Here is a 19228-nt window from a genome sequence, read left to right as displayed (position 1 = left end):
GAATGAGAATCGTTATAGTGACCACTAACCAGCTAAAAGAATAGATTACTTTCTCATAGTCTACAACAGCATGCAATATAGGGAGAGTATAAAAAATGTGACCACTGTATCCCCTGCAGATATGCCTACTGCATAGAATTCGGCACACACCTTGACAATGTGAAATTTTTTATCAATGTCCACTACAATAATTGTGCCTCAGTAAGAAAAAAAGGGTAGATTTTACACAATGTACAAGTTAAGAAAACACATGTTCAATGATACTACCAGTAATTTCTCCAGCTCCCCAAACTAGAAACCCTACCAGTGCTCCTACAACTAATCCTCTGGGTCCATGACCGATATATCCAAAAGCTGTAAAAGTAGCAACATTCCCAGCACCACCAATAATCATTCCAGCATCTTCATACCCAATAAGCTTCAATCCTTCTTGGGCTAGGTCAGCTATCACAGTTACAGTCAGACAAGTACTGTGTAACGTCGTCACTTTCTCAATGCGATAGTTTATCAATTCTCTCAAGAAAATTTTTACAGCTGGTTTACCAAGCGATACAATTATGGTCTTATATCTTCGACCAAATTCTTGTATTATCTTTGGCAAATGAGCTGTTAGCCATTGTTTAATAGCCTCTTGCAGTTCCTCACTCTGAAGCAGTCTTTTCAAAAGGTTACCTGAAAAATAAACACAAAACATAGAAGTATCAGTAGTTTCAATACGACATTTATACAGTGACTATGTATTTCTGTAAGTAATAAAAAGCTGATTTCAGAATTAGTAAATACTTAATCAGCAAGTAATACACCGTGACCTCACTAGAAACCAAGAATGACCGTGTAGTAGGAAAATTTGGCAGCTTAAAACTTTGGCGAATAGCTATTGGCGAAAAATGATTTTGTCACATTGGAACAATGGCAGGAAATATACTTTGGTGGGAAAAAGTTTGCAAATTAAACCAAATTGGCCAATGCTTTATGTCACCAAAGTTTCCTGGTAAGTGTATAAAGAAATCCTATCAAATTTGAAAATGCTGCAATCTGATTGGTTTACACGCACCTTGAAGTCTAGTCTGGTGTAGCCAGACCCTAGTAGAGCAATGATCTGGTTGTATCAATAATAGCACTTGTGCGAAGTGCAAGAATAGATGTAGCACCAATCATTTTCAAAACTGATAAGGTTTCTTGTTAAGAATCCACTGTCAATGAAAAGAAATTCATTGCAATCTGATTGGTACTGCATCTATTTTGCAGTTTGCACAAGTGCTAGTTCCATTACACATGAGTGGACACCAAGTAAAACAGGCACAAAATTACCAACATATTATAGCTATGTCAGTTAGGGATGCGGCAATTATGCCAGCATAATTTCGGGCATAATAGGTGTGTGTGGGAATCAGGAATTATGCTAGCATTTTGAGGTGATTATAAAGCTTTAACTGTAGGAAAATCTGCAGATTGTACAATTCAGCTTAAAAGATTGAGATACTCTAATAGAACAATCAGAAACTCTAATAAAACAGTCACTGAATGTTATTTACTCTAATAAAGCAGTCACATTGAAATGAAATACTCTAATACAGCAACCAGCTAAAGGATTAAAAGACTATTTGAAACTTAAACATCAATGAAAATGGTCTGATACAGCAATAAACTGGCATTATTAGCCAATTATGGTGGCATAATTTTGGGAACAATGGGCAATTCTCAAAAGCATAATGGGTGATTTTTTGAGCACTGCTCAAAACATAATACTCAATTTTTGGAGCATAATAGCCTCATACCTAATGCCAGTCATCAGTTAAAGTTGCAAATAAGTACATAGCTAGTAAGCAACTGTATTAGATTTGATGCGAAAACAATAGAATACGACGTGCTCAATCAATTACATCACAAGTGTGCCTAATATACAGTCACGTATGTGTGCATATAAATGCATGATTAGCTTGTTCAAATATGCTACAGCAACTTTCAACAGTTCAGCAATATAGAATTTTAATGGGTCGGGGATGCAGCCCCCAGAAGCTGTGTAGGATTATTGCACGCAATTTAAATGTTTTTTTAAATGGCTTAAAAATTGATGCTAGAGGTTTTAAAAGTATCTTTCAAGCCTGAAGACCCTGAGCAAAGTGCACCAGTTTCCTTGGTAACCCTGCACACACAGCAGTAGCTAAATGTATCTGGTCCCTTACAGTTTTAATCATATGACATGGTGGTCCCAACTGAGCACCAACAGGTCCAAAATTGGTACAGTGACACCTTACGAGGCTAAGTGATTTCAGAATGGGCAACACCTTGAAATCTAGTGTGACATAGCTAAGATCCTTGTGGAGTGAGGATGTACGTCTGGTCTGCATCAATCAACTAAAACTGATCAACCCCAAAATGCCTCTAGATTGCCACACTGATTGTTAAAATTCAAAGGCAGTGGCATAGCCAACCAGAGGGCTAGAGTCCTGTATCACAGTTAAAGTCCTGGTAATTTGAGCTCAACCTGTCAGTTTAAAGTACTGTTAGCCCTGGTAATGTTATCCGTAAAGCCCTGGTAACCATGAAAGGCTGGCTACGCCTCTGATTATACATGCCCTTGCAGGCTTCCCTGATATCTCTTGGCAGCCCTGTGCAGGGACGTAGGGAGGGGGGGTTCCAAGGGGTTCAGAAACCCCCTTGTAAAATTTAAACTTTTGCAGCTGGCCCAAGCTGGACCCTAACACACTATTTAGTGTGGCAGGACAAAATGAGTGAGTAATAGTGTTTGGCACAGCACAACCATTGATAAAGCTTGCATTCATCTCTCAGGGAAGGATTTACAGAGGTAACATGAGCTCTCTTGGAAACTTTTTAAAAAGATCGATATACTATAATAGAGCAGTCATGTATACTCTATTAGAACATGTAAATATCCATACTTCATTAGTGGAGTTTTTCAGACATTCTAACATTTAATAAATGCAAAACTGAGCATGACCTTAATACTACTATAGTGTTGGTGTGCAATGTTTGAAGATATAAAATTCCATTAATTCATCACTTGGGCATTCCGGTGGGTTCCCCATTACTAAACCTAAAGAATGGGCCTGGTTCTGTGCTCCAGATTGACATAATTATGTTGAATGGCTGCAGTTACTGGCAGTGAAAATTTGGTGTTTCCAGTATACACATCAACACCCTTACCAAGCTGATGAACTTCAAAAATTTTCAGATGCACTTTTAGCAATTGAGGTGCTCTGTATCATCAATAACTATGTACGCTTACCCATGATTAGTGCTTGGAACCATTGAAGGAAGATAGAGTTGGGATTTTGATTTCTCCTGATCTGAAAAAGCCAAAAAAGCATATTGCTGTAGCAGCCCACATAACATGATAATGTCAGGATCTGACTGTTGTGGTGTCCAATGGCTCTTTATGCTTGATGGATACACAAGTGACAACTAATGTGGTAAGTATAGTAAAGTGATTTGGTAGCTAAAGAATGAATTAGCAAAATCTAATGTGGCTATGGAATTTGACTAATTACTTATAAACAGGTTTAATTTCCTGACCTATCACATTCAACACTATGGAACTGTTATCATCCTCTAGTGTAACATTAGTGATCGCAAGATCAGTAACAGCATTATATGTAGAGTTGAACACAAACTGATGATTGGTAAGAACATTAGAATCAACAACTGTTCCGTTTCTCCTCCAAACTATATTCATTGGTATTATCACACATTGTAGAGTTACATCATTTCCTTGACATGTTATACTAGGACCTGTAGCTGGTTGACTGAGTGCTGCAATAAAACAATTATGTATTTGATTATCACTCAAAACAGAAAAAAACATATACACATGGTTTCATTTTCAGCTACATACATGTATTATACATATTCATGCAGTAAAAATGCATTTTCAGCAGTCCACAATTATGCATACTAGCAACTGCATACATACACACACTCTACTTACTACTGTTCTGTTGCAAGGTACACTTCACCAATAATAGTAATCCAACCACTGCAAGCATCATGTTGTCTGCAACATACATACAATAAGTCCAGATAGTAGTATCTAATCCAAAACAGCCAAGCTGTAAAAAAACAGTGCGGCCCTCAAAAAGGCTATGGTGAAAAAGATGTGAAATCCAAGGTGGCGGCCAAGAAATGGCTGTGATGGTAGGTTAATGGTAAAAATTTTAATAACGGCAATTTAGGTGAATTTTGTGCTAAGACCAAGCGGCATGAAAATTCACCTGAATTGTCATTATTAAAATTTTTACCATTAACCTACCATCACAGCCATTTCTTGGCCGCCACCTTGGATTTCACATCTTTTTTCACCATAGCCTTTTTGAGGGCCGCACTGTTTTTTGTACAGCTTGGCTGTTTTGGATTAGATTTCATTTCTTTTTGCATTTGTATACCCCAAAGTCGGCCTATGGTTGGCTTTGGGACTTTTTTAACCTGTCTTTTTTTCTTTACCACAGGAAGAAGAAAAGATGAAGCAGATGTACTTTAAATATTTATCAGTAAATGTACAAATTATATTTAAATAATACATTATTTATTACAGAACTCTCCATGGTGGTTGAACACTCTACAAGGTGACTTCTTCTAGCTGCTCTCTCTACAGGGTGAATTGTTTGTAGCTGAACGATCTACAAGGTAACTTCTTCTAGCTGATCTCTCTACAGGGTGATTTGTTTGTAGCTGAACTATCTACAAGGTAACTTCTTCTAGCTGATCTCTCTACAGGGTGATTTGTTTGTAGCTGAATTCTGTGCAGGTGATTTGTTTGCAGCTGAGCTCTTTACAGAATGGTTTCTTTGTAGCTGAACTCTCTACAAGGTAACTTCTTCTAACTGATCTTTCTACAGGGCAATTTGTTTGTGGCTGAATTTTCTACAGGGTGATTTCTTTGCAGCTGAACTCTCTACATGGTGGTTTCTTTGTAGCTGAACTATCTACAAGGTAATTTCTTCTAGCTGACCTCTCTACAGGATGTAGCTGAATTCTGTACAGGTGATTTGTTTGCAGCTGAGCTCTTTACGGAATAGTTTCTTTGTAGCTGAACTCTCTACAGGGTGACTTGTTTGTAGCTGAACTATCTACAGGTGATTTGTTTGCAGCTGAACTTTCTACATGATGGTTTCTTTGTAGCTGAATTCTCTACAAGGTAACTTCTTCTAGCTGATCTTTCTAGAGGGTGATTTGTTTGTAGCTGAACTCTCTACAAGGAAACTTCTTCTAGCTGATCTCTCTACAGGGAGATTTGTTTGTAGCTGAATTCTCTACAGGTGATTTGTTTGCAGCTGAACTCTCTACATGATGGTTTCTTTGTAGCTGAACTCTCTACAAGGTAACTGATGTCTCTACAAGGTCACTAGTTTGTAGCTGAACTCTCTACATGGTGGTGTCTTTGTAACTGAGCTCTCTATAAGGTGACTTCTTCTAGCTGATCTTTCTAGAGGGTGATTTGTTTGTAGCTGAACTCTCTACAAGGAAACTTCTTCTAGCTGATCTCTCTACAGGGAGATTTGTTTGCAGCCAAACTCTCTACAGGTGATTTCTTTGCAGCTGAACTCTCTACATGGTGGTTTCTTTGTAGCTGAACTCTCTACAAGTGACTTCTTCTAGCTTATTATTCTAGAGGGTGATTTGTTTGTAGCTGAACTCTCTACAAGGAAACTTCTTCTAGCTGATCTCTCTACAGGGAGATTTGTTTGTAGCCAAACTCTCTACAGGTGATTTTTTTGCAGCTGAACTCTCTACATGGTGGTTTCTTTGCAGCTGAACTCTCTACATGGTGGTTTCTTTGTAGCTAAACTCTCTACAGGTGATTTGTTTGCAGCTGAACTCTCTACATGATGGTTTCTTTGTAGCTGAACTCTCTACCAGGTAATTTCTTCTAGCTGATCTCTCTACAGGGAGATTTGTTTGTAGCTGAACTCTCTACAGGTGATTTGTTTGCAGCTGAACTCTCTACATGATGGTTTCTTTGTAGCCGAACTCTCCACAAGGTAACTTCTTCTAGCTGATCTTTCTACAGGGTGATTTGTTTGTAGCTGAACTCTCTACAAGAAAACTTCTTCTAGCTGATCTCTCTACAGGGAGATTTGTTTGTAGCTGAACTCTCTACAGGTGATTTGTTTGCAGTTGAACTCTCTACATGATGGTTTCTTTGTAGCTGAACTCTCTACAAGGTGACTTCTTCTAGCTGATCTTTCTACAGGGAGATTTGTTTATAGCTGAACTCTCTACAAGTGATTTGTTTGCAGCTAAACTCTCTACATGATGGTTTCTTTGTAGCTGAACTCTCTACAAGGTAACTGATGTCTCTACAAGGTCACTAGTTTGTAGCTGAACTCTGGTTTCTTTGTAACTGAGCTCTCTACAAGGTGACTTCTTCTAGCTGATCTTTCTAGAGGGTGATTTGTTTGTAGCTGAACTCTCTACAAGGAAACTTCTTCTAGCTGATCTCTCTACAGGGAGATTTGTTTGTAGCTGAACTCTCTACAGGTGATTTGTTTGCAGTTGAACTCTCTACATGATGGTTTCTTTGTAGCTGAACTCTCTACAAGGTGACTTCTTCTAGCTGACCTTTCTACAGGGAGATTTGTTTATAGCTGAACCAACGTTGAAACCGGGTCACTACTGCTGACCCGGATGACCCACTGACCCGGATAGCAATCCCGGTCAGACCCGGATTTGACCCGGATGTGACCCGGATTGACCCGGATTGACCCGGATTAATTAAAGCCGAGACGTGTTTCGGCTAGTCTCGAGTGAGCGAACGAGTCTACATTTTGAGTGTTCGATTCGTGTTGAGTAAATATTGCAACTTCAGCCTAGCTGTTGGTTGAAGAAAAAAAAAAAGAAAAAAAAATAGGTCTTCACCTACTGACAATAGCTACCCCTCACCATAGATACCCTCAATTTCGTGCTGCATACTACACTTACTAACAAATGAGCGTGGCTGAGCGTATGTTGGTAATGCGATAAGTGGGCGTGGCTCACGAAAGAGCTACGCGATAGCGTTTATAAGTTCCACGTCGTCAAACGAACAATTTCGTTTCTCACGTGATCCAATCCGGGTCAGACCCGGATAAATTGTAAACCGGGTCAGACCCGGATGACCCGGAGAAAATGTGACCCGGATGACCCGGATGACCCGACCCGGTTTCAACGCTGAGCTGAACTCTCTACAAGTGATTTGTTTGCAGCTAAACTCTCTACATGATGGTTTCTTTGTAGCTGAACTCTCTACAATGTAACTGATGTCTCTACAAGGTCACTAGTTTGTAGCTGAACTCTGGTTTCTTTGTAACTGAGCTCTCTACAAGGTGACTTCTTCTAGCTGATCTTTCTAGAGGGTGATTTGTTTGTAGCTGAACTCTCTACAAGGAAACTTCTTCTAGCTGATCTCTCTACAGGGAGATTTGTTTGTAGCTAAACTCTCTACAAGTGATTTGTTTGCAGCCGAACTCTCTACATGATGGTTTCTTTGTAGCTGAACTCTCTACAAGGTAATTTCCTTTAGCTGATGTCTCTTCAAGGTCACTAGTTTGTAGCTGAACTCTCTACAAGGTGACTCCTTCTAGCTGATCTTTCTACAGGGAGATTTGTTTTGTAACTGAACTCTCTACAGGTGATTTGTTTGCAGCTGAACTCTCTACGTGATGGTTTCTTTGTAGCTGAACTCTCTACAAGGTAACTTCTTCTAGCTGATCTTTCTAGAGGGTGATTTGTTTGTAGCTGAACTCTCTACAAGGAAACTTCTTCTAGCTGATCTCTCTACAGGGAGATTTGTTTATAGCTGAACTCTCTACAGGTGATTTGTTTGCAGTTGAACTCTCTACATGATGGTTTCTCTGTAGCTGAACTCTCCATAAGGTAACTTCCTTTAGCTGATGTCTCTACAAGGTCACTAGTTTGTAGCTGAACTCTCTACATGATGGTTTCTTTGTAACTGAACTCTCTACAAGGTGACTTCTTCTAGCTGATTTTTCTAGAGGGTGATTTGTTTGTAGTTGAACTCTCTACAAGGAAACTTCTTCTAGCTGATCTCTCTACAGGGAGATTTGCTTGTAGCTGAACTCTCTACATGATGGTTTCTTTGTAGCTGAACTCTCTACAAGGTAATTTCTTCTATTGATCTCTCTACAGGGCGATTTGTTTGTAGCTGAACTCTCTACATGGTAGTTTCTTTGTAGCTGAACTCTACAAGGTGATTTCTTCTAGCTGAACTATCTCTTTCCATAGTTGCATGAACTCCCTACAAGGTAACTTCTTCTAGCTGATCTCTCTACAGGGTGAATTGTTTGTAGCTGATCTCTCTACAGGGTAACTTGTTTACAGCTGATCTCTATACAGGTTACTTGTTTCTAGCTGATCTTTTGAATTCTCTTCAGGGTGACTGCTCTATTAGAATGACTGCTCTATTAGAGTATCTCGATCTCGCACTTGCTGCACCAAGTTGGATTTCGTGTTATAACTCCGTGGCTTTAAGTCTGATTCTTCTACACCATTGAAGAGCCTTTCTAAGATGATTACTCCATCTATACAGCGATTTTCAAAGCATTACCCCAAGCGGTTTATCTGGTAGGCATGGCAAGTAGTAATTTTTTATTAGCTAATCTCGATTGCGTAATTGTTACACACTGTTGGCTTTTTCGTTGTATCTTCCTGGTTTTGAGCTCGATTTCTTTCAAACCACAAAAGGTTTGAGGTTCAATAGTTAACCTATTCACCCACTGATTTTCAGCTTCTTCCCATACGCGGTTTACCCTGTAGGCGTGACAACATATCGGTGTTATTTTTCGTGAATAATCGCTCATAACTCTTTTCCTGTTTATTGTATTCTAGCCAAAGTTAGTACAGAGATGCGCCTTTATACCCCCTTCAGTGTGCCAAATTTCAAGGCAATCGGATATTGTGTTCGCGTTTTATAGCAGTTTTTGTAAGTGTGCAAAAAGAGGAAGAAAAATAAGAAAAAAAACACGAAGAAACTAAGCCAATTTTTGAAGTCGCATATCTCGGGAACGCTTGAAGCGATTTCGCTCAAATTTGGAATGTGGAGTGCTGAAGTTGGAGGGAGTGTCCACAGCAAAAATCGTCTTGTTTCATCAAGGCAGCACAGAGCTACGGAAGTGCGAAAATTGCGTTTTCTTTCTTCCTGTCAATATACTTACGGGTGTTGCGCGCCGGCTTCTTGGGCCGCACGACACACGGTAGTGTGTCTTGATTATAGGTTTAAAGGTAGAAATCTTAAGTTGGATTAGGGATCAAAGAAAAAGTCTGAAACAAGGGAATAGCTAAAAAGGTGTGAAACAGTCTATACCTGCAGATACACTAATGGACTATAGTATATCTGCAGATAGACTGCATATACCTCTCTTGTTTCACAACTGTTTAGCTATTCCCTTGTTTCACTACATTTTTTCTTTAATCCCTAGTCCATCTTAAAATTCCTAATTTTTCCTTTAGAGATAGGCAGTATTGCATTCTTGAAAACAGTATGGTATTAAGAAAAACACTTCAGTATTACTAATGAAGACATATGGTAGTGTCTTGTGTGGCCCAAGAAGCCAGCACCTCACACCATGAATATATATATTTATTTTTCTTCGTCTTTTTGCACACTTACAAAAGCTGCCATGCAATATCCGATTGCCTTGAAGTTTGGCACACAGAAGGGGTGTATAAAGACGCATCTTGGTACCACGTTTGGCTGGAATATGATAAGTAGTCAAGGAGTTATTAGCGATTATTCACAAAAAATAACACCAATATGTTGTCATGCTTACAGGGTAAACTGCTTATAGGAAAAAGCTGAAAATTGGTATGCAGATAGGTTAACTATTGAACCTCAAACCTTTTGTGGTTTGAAAGAAATCGAGCTAAAGAACGTGAACCAATCAACAGTGTGGAACAATTACACGATCAAGATTAGCTAATTTAAAAATAAAGAATACTTGCCATGCCTACCAGACAAACCACTCAGTGGAATGATTTAAAATTGGCGTACAGATGGATTAAACACCTTAGAAAGGCGCTTCAATATTTTAGAAGAATCAGATTTAAGGCCACAGAGTTATAACACAAAATCCAACTTGGTGTAGCAAGTGCAAGATCAAGATACTCTAATAGAGCAGTCATCCTAATACAGCAGTCACTCTAATAGAGCAGTCACCTTGTAGAGATATCAGTGGAGAAAGGAGAAAAATTCATGACTGGACCTGGGCAGCCTCGAACCTGCAGCCATCTCATTAATGTTTAAATGTTTACAGGAGTCTGACAGGCAGTCAGGATGTTTTCTCCTTGTCAATTTGATGTATACGTATTCATAGGAACTAGAGTGACTTATTAACTCAAAGTACCTGTGTTACTTTACACAATCATTAATCACAGGGTAATGCAATGCTCCCTCGATTATCTGACCCTCCAAAACATGTTCAGATAATTGAAAGGTTTGGATAATCAAAGCCCATTCATTTATATATTTGGTTCTACTTGGGGTACTTAGAGATAATGAGTCACTCTCTAGAATTCCTATGGATATAATTACATGAAAATATCAAGGAGAAAATATCCTGACCGCCTGGTAGACTCCTGTAAGCATTCGAGCGTAAATCGGATGGCTGCAGGTTCGAGGATACCTAGGTCCAGTCATGGATTTTTTTCTCCTTTCTACAACTTTTCAAACACACCTTAAGTAGCTAATGTCTTAGTATCTAATGTCTTTGAGCAGGCTGTAGGACCAGGTGTCTTACAGACCTTCAGCACTTGTGCTGTAAAGCTTTAGTAAATATACAAAGCCCTGTTCAAATACTCTAATAGAACACACATCTTAGACAAAATACTCTAATTAATTTGGATAACCAAGTGTTTGGATAATCGAGGGAGCACTGTACATCATTGATATCCTTGGTTACTATGGAGTACCTGTATACAAATACTGCATGAACACTGAGTCAGTGCAAACTAATCCTCACGAAGGAAGATTAGCATCTAGCATTTAGTATGGACCTGAATTTTCATTTTAGCATTTAGTATGGACCTGGGAGGTTTACAAGTGATGGCATTATCACCCAAAATAACACCTTTTTTCAACTCAATAAGTGAGACATACGAGGTTGATAATCACTTCTCCAGTGTCCACATTTTCCCATTACTACTGCTGGGTCAACTGAACCACTATAATTATGTTCCCTGGACCTCATCAGTTATCAGACAAACAAAGTACGTACCAGACAGTTATTGCTACCACACAATCGCCACCACCCACTACACTACATGGACATATGCACACACACACACACACACACACACACACACACACACACACACACACACACACACACACACACACACACACACGTACGCACGCATGTATACACGCACACACACAATACATATACTGAATTAGAGGTTAAATGTTCACTAGAATATCTGCAGGTGTAGGCAACCTCCCTTGTTTCCTAATTTTTCTATGATCCCTAATCAAGCTTAAAATTCCTAATTTTTCTTTATACTTGTTTGCTTACTTTTTTTGCAACATTATTATGACTGGTGAACCCACGCATACCGCATCATAAGAAAGGATGGTGCCAGAATTAATTTTTTCATCTGAACGTGTACCCCAGCTATCCTTTTGTGCTAGATTAATGCTCAACACTGTTTCCAGCCTATTATACTCCAAGTTTTGCTAGCATAGCATTTGTGACTGGATCTGCGAAAATTTTAATGGTAAAAATTTTAATAATGACAATTCAGGTGAATTTGGTGCCGCTTGGTCTTGGCACAAAATTCACCTGAATTGTCGTTATTAAATTTTTTACCATTAACCTACCATCACAGCCATTTCTTGGCCGCCACCTTGGATTTCACATCTTTTTTCACCATAGCCTTTCTCAGGGCCGCACTTTTTTTTTACAGCTTGGCTGTTTTGGATTAGATTATACTAACATTAAGAACAGAGAGTATCTGACTACAATATAGCTATTCAGTGAATTAATCGGCCTGTTGTTATCAGCATTAGTGAACTTATTTGTACAAACTACTGTATATGGCAGTGAATATTCACCAGACACATTATTGTCATAGTACAGTAGTACGTATTTAATTTTGAGATCCCTATACTATTCAGTTACTGTACATGCATGGTAGCAGCTATACTATAGTTTACCTCATAAGTAACATGATTCATTTTTGTATTTATTGCACAAAAAGACATGTGTCTATTACATACATGGTACATACACTAATACATAAAGTGTGATAATAATAATTTACACTGTGGCAGGTTTAGGGGTTCTGAGCTACTACTTTTTTATTGAAGCGTTTATTGGTGAAGCTTAAATCTATAGTCTTACTTAGTCAATATAACTAGTTGTTCTAATAACTGTAGCAGCTATATCCAATACACATATGTACTAAGCACCTCAAACAATTATAGTTAACACTTTGCTGATGCGAAATTATCAATAATCCTCTGCAAAGGCCCAAATGCAGTCAGATTCAACATGCAACTACAGGTAGCTACAGGAGCTGGTAGCTATACAATTGCCATGCTCCAAATTAGCTAATCTCATTTTAAATGCATAGGCGGCGGAAGAGGAAATGCTGGGGGTGCTTCAGCACCCCCAACTCAAAGCTGTATTGGGCAATAGTCGTCAAATGAACTTCCAGAAACTTGTCAATCACGATCGAAATACTCTAATAGAGCAGTCACCCCAATAGATCAGTCACCCTAATACAACAGTCAAGCATATATTTAAAAGTACTAGTATTTGATTAACAGCTATATAAAACCACCGAAAATGCCTCCAAATTCAATCTTCTGACACTTAATTTTCAAAAATTTCCTGGGGGACATGCCCCCAGACTCCCCTAGAATTAGCATGCTTGGTGTGCTTCGCATGCTTGGTGTGCTTCGCACACCTACTACTACCACCATAAATTTTGGGCACCCCCAACTCTAGCACCCTTCCGCCTCCTATGAAATGTCTGGTTCCAGAAAACTTAACTGCAGTCATGCGAACATGAACACTACACTGCATGTAACAAGACTACAAATTATTGTACCTTATTATCGCTAGTTGTCTTTCTTCTTTGAGAATCAATTCTAAAACAGAATAATAAAACACAGCTATAGGTAGGTAGGTAGCTATACAGTACATCACATACAGTACAGTACGAGGGGTCGCCAACGGCTTGGGTCTCGTACACTGGTGAAGCAAATTTTTAAAAAAATTATCTGAGAAATCCAATAAATATTGAGAAATCCTGAAATTGGGCTCATCTATGAAATCGGATATTTTAGTTTCCATCCGAATCACGTATTGACTTGTCGGGAAAAAAAAACTTGTCGAAACGAAGATCGGCTACGATGACTTGTGGTATTTGTTTCTGTGATGCTCCTGTCGAGGCTCCCTATCGTCCATTCATGCACAAGTAAAACTTGTCAGTAGAAAATAATATTGTATTTGAAATATTTTTGAAATACGTAAGGGCTGTAGGACCAGGTGTCCCACAGACCTTCAGCACTTAGTGCAATAAATAAAATATTGGGACTCCAAGTCTCGTACACATTTCGGCATTTTTCGGGAGCATTGGCCTCGGTACACATGCATGCTACACCATTCTCTTACTATCTATAAAGTGATCCAGTGAGTAGCCATCACATGTCAGATTGTCAGGTCATTTAAAGCACTACTTTCACATTTCTTCCAGCAATTTCTGAAGCATACTGAGCTAATTAGCTACATTTCTATGAATGTAGCTGGTTGCTTAGTATAATATTGATAGCAAACGTTTCTTGACACAAATCGGTATAGCTCAGTAGCGAAGTTCCATGTCATTTTATCATAAATCAATAAGCAGGTGTTAAATACTGCATATAGTACTGTTGCGGTGTTGCCATGAAACTGCAGACAGATAAACAAATAGATAGCGCAACTCAGACTGAGATTCTCTCAGTATGCGGATCACCACTGATCAGCTACTGCGACTGCAAGAGCTGCAACTATACAGACTATAGCTAAGCTACAGAACATACCGCCACTTAGCTCCTGCAGAAATAAGCCAAGTAGCCGAAACTTTAAAACTTATAGACCATTTACGAAGGCGTGGCACTTTATAATGGACTTCGTTATGTACAGACATCCTACGGATCACGTGATCACTATTTTAACCACAAAATTACGTTACTGCGGTTCTAAGAGACTTTGCGCGACAACAAAACGTCACGTGCGATAATTATAGTTTGAACTTCAAAAATAAATTGATTTGATTGGACGAAATCTTGTGCATGTAGTCTGGCGGCGCCTGCCCCTTTGCATGGAGTAAGGGTCTGGTATGCTTAGTATCACCGAGTTGTTCTGGAGGAATTAATTTGAATGTAATGATGTAACGAAAATGGTCTTAAGGGAAGTGCCTCACCCAAATCTGTGGCAGTGATATTGAACTTTCTTCGCCTTTACACAGGCGAAAATGGATTGGTCTACTTTTATAGAATACACATGTCTCCCTACTTAGGAAATCAGAGCGTAACCCGAGTTTTTCGCGTATCAAACAAGGCGAAAAGCCCTTCCCGAAATAACACCTTCTTCTCTTTGTTCTTTATTAACTCCTTTTGTTTCTCTCAGTACTGTTAGGGCATTTGATTTATTCTTTTGACGTAACATAAACAAAAATGCGCTGATTAAACGTGGAGCGTTCTGATTGGTTGCACCAGTTTTTGGTAATCGGTACAATTTCTAATAACATTTTTGATAATGAAATTTTACCCACTAACTACAGAATATATCGTAATGATCGTGGCTCTAGGGGTGGGGGAGTTCTTCTTGCGGTTCAAGACAATGTTGTCAGCAAAATCCTCCCCTCCCCAACTAACGTCCAAATGCTATGTGTTAAAGTAGAACTTTCACAAACAACTATCATATGTGTTGTGTACTTACCTCCCAATCCTAATCTTTTGCAAATCCAGTCTCTTTCAAGCCATTTGTCCCAGTTTCTACCATCTTGTAACATTATATTGTTAGGTGACTTTAACCTGCTTGAAATCAACTGGGATACTCTCTGTGGAAATTCTGCAGTCGCTGATGCATTCTGTGATATCTGTTTTGAATACAAACTGCTACAGCTTATAACCTGCTCTACTCATATCCATGGTAATACTCTAGATCTAGTTCTAACAAACAATGAAGATCTAATTGATAGTATTTCAGTCTGTTCTAATGACAATGTACAAATGTCGTCTGATCATTTCCCCATCACATTTGAATTATCTCATGTCAGATCACAGCCATCAGACAATGTAACTCAACATGCATATGACTATTCCAAAGCAGACTTTCCCAGAATGAATCTTTACATTTGTAACTCTGATATCTTAAACTGTCTGTATTTTTCTGATGTCGAAACTACTTGGGCTATTATCAAGTCTATTATCTATGAAGCCAAGACATTGTTTATCCCCAAGTTCCAGCTCCACTCTAAACAATATCCAAAGTGGTTCACTAAGGATTTGTGTCACCAATTAAAATGTTTACATACCCTTAGAAGAACCTACAAACGTTTACCTTCTGATCGTAATGCAACACGTTTAAGCCAAGCTGAAAAGTCTTTCCAATCAAATGCAGCCACAGCTAAATCCACCTATGAAACTGACCTTATCACTAACTTTGCCTCTAATTCAAATCCTAATATCTATCGTCACATCAGAAGTTTTACTAAATCTGCTACTATTCCACCCACTGTCTATTTCAATGACATCTCAGCCAGCAGTAACACTTCAAGGGCAAATCTTTTTAACCAATACTTTTACTCGGTTTTCACTCCACCTTCCTTATCTGCCTATTATACCAATACAACCCCTCTTCCTAGTGGAATAAATATAATAGTCTTTAGTGAAGATGAAGTATATTCTGCCCTAAACCAACTAGATCCTAATAAAGCTACGGGAATTGACACAATAAGCCCCAAGATCTTGAAACACTGTGCCTTGTCACTCACTCGTCCACTTTGTCTTCTGTTCAATTTAAGTCTTTCAACAGGTGCTATCCCTCAGGAATGGAAAGTCCATCTAATAGTACCGGTATACAAATCAGCTGAACGATCATCTGTGCAAAACTACAGACCTATTTCCCTTCTGTGCAACACCTCTAAAGTCCTTGAATCTCTTGTTTACAATAGAATTATCAATCATGTACTTGACAACATCACTACATGCCAGTTTGGATTTCTGCCTGGCAGGTCCACCACTTAACAACTTTTGCTATATCTAAATGACATCTATCAAACCACATCTCAAGGCCATCAAATTGACTCCATATATCTAGACTTTCATAAGGCCTTTGACAGCGTGCCACACAACAAACTCCTAGTTAAATTGTCACACAATGGTATTACGGGTAATCTTTGGAACTGGTTCAACAATTATCTGTACAATCGTTCCCAGTGTGTCAAAATCTGTTCTTCTATTTCTGACTTTTTACCAGTACTGTCGGGTGTACCACAAGGTAGCATCCTTGGCCCACTGTTATTTCTGATCTACATAAATGACATAATGTGACTGAATTTGACAAAACAAGGCTTCGACGCACAAAGCTTTGTTAGGAGATATGGCGATTTTAAGGAATCATTGTGTAATAACTTCCCAGTGCCTACAGCTGTGCAAACAAAATTTGCACCAATTGTTCATCTGTTCACTAGCTATCACTGAGTGGGTGTATACATTTCTGATACCCAAAATTTGCCCTGTTTTGAGCAGCTTTTTTCGAGCGGGTAATAATATCACAGATGGTAGTAATAGGGTGGGAGGGTGGGGGTGGACGGTGGTAGTAATAGGGTGGGAGGGTGGGGGTGGACGGTGGTAGTAATAGGGTGGGAGGGTGGGGGTGGACGGTGGTCTTAATATACGGGTATAAAATGAAGTAAGAAGATGATTGGAATCCAGAGGCCAAGTTTGGGCTCTCCATGGCCCTCCATGGCCCTCAAATTACTCCAAATTGACTGAGAACACTATTGGCGAGCTCTCTGTGAAGTCCCAGCTCACTACACACCATTATCACAAAGCCATGGCCATTTAATGGTGCCAATCTCACACTCGTGGCTTTGACAGGGTCGGAAGAAAGCTGCTACAGAAACCAGAGTTGTCAGTGCTGAAGGAAGTACAGTGTGAAATATGATAGTGTATTAGACCAGCAATCCATTTCTGGTAAAATCGTAAGTTTGATTTTGTGTGTGTGGAAGCCTTGTTATGTGAAATCCGGTCACATATCATCAATCACACAATTCTTAAATCTTTTCCTGTTTGCTGACAATGCCAAACTCATCTTCCAATTCTCTGATTATTTGCACTTACAACAAGACCTAAACCAACTACACACCTGGACTATTGATGGTGATCTTTTGCTCAGTATCAACAAATGTATACATTTAAGCTTCAACAACAAGACCCCATCTTGTACTCAGTTGATGAACACTCTCTCCCACAACTGCATTCACATCATGATCTGGGCCTGTTATTGACTGACGATCTATCTTGGAGGAACCATTATGAACATCTAGCTTCTAAAGCTTATAACTACTTAGGACTACTAAGACGTGCATTTAGTTGCTGTCATTCTATAAGAGCCAAATGCATTCTTTACACTACAATTGTCAGATCCCAACTTAGTTATTGCTCTCAATTGTGGAATCCCTACCTGATAAAAGATACGGTTATGCTGGAAAGGATTCAGAGACAAGCAACCAAATTTATTTTAAGAGATTATGATAATGATTACAAGACTCGTCTGCTCAAGTTGGATTTGCTGCCTCTAATGTATATGTTAGACTTTTACGACATCATATTCTTTATCAAAGTACTAAAACAGCCATCAGATCATTTCAGTATACTTCATTACGTGACCTTCAGCACCATCAATACCAGATCAACTTCCACCAGCAAGCTTGTTCACATCCGTACCAACAACAACTACACGAGAAACTTTTACTTTAACAGATTACCTAGACTATGGAATAAACTACCATTCATTGATCTCGATCAGTCACTACCAACTATCAGAACCACCATTTATAATTATTTGCAACAACATTTCCAAAATAATTTCTCACCTGACATTCCATGTACCTATCATTTTTGTTGTAGATGTACAAACTGCCATAATTTAGTAATTTCTCAGTGATGTAAGTCTAGCTAACTCTTATTTGTAATTAATTAGTTTTGTAATTAAGTAATTAGTTTCATAATTAAGTAATTAGTTTTGTAATTAAGTAATTTCCTGGTTGCCAGCACAAGTTGTTGGCAAACCATCAATACACACTTGTATTGTAAAGTATTAATAATAATCATAAAACTCCACTATACTAAGCATACCAGACCCTTACTCTATGCGAAGGGACGGGCGCCGCCAGACTATTGTGCACGTGATTTTCGCTTGTTTTGTTGTCGCGCAAGGTCTCTTAGAACCGCAGTATACCAGAAACTTCACTTTTTGCGTACCTGCGCCACGTGCAAGAAACTATTCGGAGTCAGTGGTGTTATTAGGACTGCTTAGCCTGCCCAGGTCAGACCGACTCAGACATAAACACGTGACTGTATCTGGTGATTGATGACGAACAGTGTTGGGAGTAACGCGTTACATAAGTAACACGCTACGTACCCTGTAATATTATTAATTTTGTGGTAAAAAGGTAATATAACGAAATACGCTATGATAGGGTCCGCAACGCGAAAAATCGATATCCTCCAATCAACTATCTAACTATTGTCATGTGTTAGGCTAAGTGTAACTTGAATAACACCAGCGTGGCAGCCAAGTTTGTCACTTTCTTCTGGTAGAAAACGATACAAATGTCTCAAAATCACGTGATTTTTCGTTCCAGCAGTTCGTAGGGTTCTTCGTATGCCACGATATTCACTCTCAACATTGTTCAAGTAGTCTATCATCAACTCAATGTATTGGTGGTTTGATTTTATTGGTCAGTTTACGGTGGCAGCACGATCTGTGCAGCTTTTTGGCGACAGACAAAATGTTTCTTGCGCTGGAGCACAGGACAAGCAGAGCAGCAACTGCGCCGTGGGTCAGCAATGACCAGTACTAGGTAAAGTACCTGCATGAGGAGTATGGTTATAATTGAAGCTTGTTAGCCATCTGGCTGAGCCATCTATATGCTGAAATTCGGCCAAAATGACGCGAGTTTTGCAAACAAATACCAGAATGGTTAATACATCAGTGAG

The 19228-nt window shown here is 39.1% G+C and overlaps 2 protein-coding genes across 4 annotated transcripts in view; both read right to left on the bottom strand.

Moving 5' to 3' along the window:
* LOC136265393 (uncharacterized) overlaps nucleotides 1-19228 on the bottom strand; it is a 72711-nt gene that overhangs the window by 20039 nt on the left and 33444 nt on the right. The gene's annotated exons all lie outside the window — the stretch shown is intronic.
* Nucleotides 152-14537, bottom strand: LOC136265453 (uncharacterized). 3 transcript variants are annotated; one of them, XM_066060330.1, is made up of 5 exons: nucleotides 14514-14537; nucleotides 13066-13105; nucleotides 3950-4015; nucleotides 3538-3774; nucleotides 152-672 (listed from the first exon to the last, which is right to left on the bottom strand). In XM_066060330.1, exons 3-5 carry the CDS (start codon nucleotides 4008-4010, stop codon nucleotides 239-241), a joined length of 732 nt encoding a protein of 243 aa, XP_065916402.1. In that variant the 5' UTR covers nucleotides 4011-4015; nucleotides 13066-13105; nucleotides 14514-14537; the 3' UTR covers nucleotides 152-238. The 3 variants fall into 3 exon arrangements, with proteins under 3 accessions (XP_065916402.1, XP_065916390.1, XP_065916396.1); XM_066060318.1 differs by lacking the exon at nucleotides 14514-14537 and adding an exon at nucleotides 14039-14119; XM_066060324.1 differs by lacking the exon at nucleotides 14514-14537 and adding an exon at nucleotides 13632-14007.

The sequence above is a fragment of the Dysidea avara genome, chromosome 1, assembly GCF_963678975.1.
Source record: "Dysidea avara chromosome 1, odDysAvar1.4, whole genome shotgun sequence".
Classification (NCBI taxonomy): Eukaryota; Metazoa; Porifera; class Demospongiae; order Dictyoceratida; family Dysideidae; genus Dysidea; species Dysidea avara.
The sequence above is the reverse complement of the archived record's forward strand: the minus strand, read 5'-3'. Positions and strand labels throughout refer to the sequence as shown.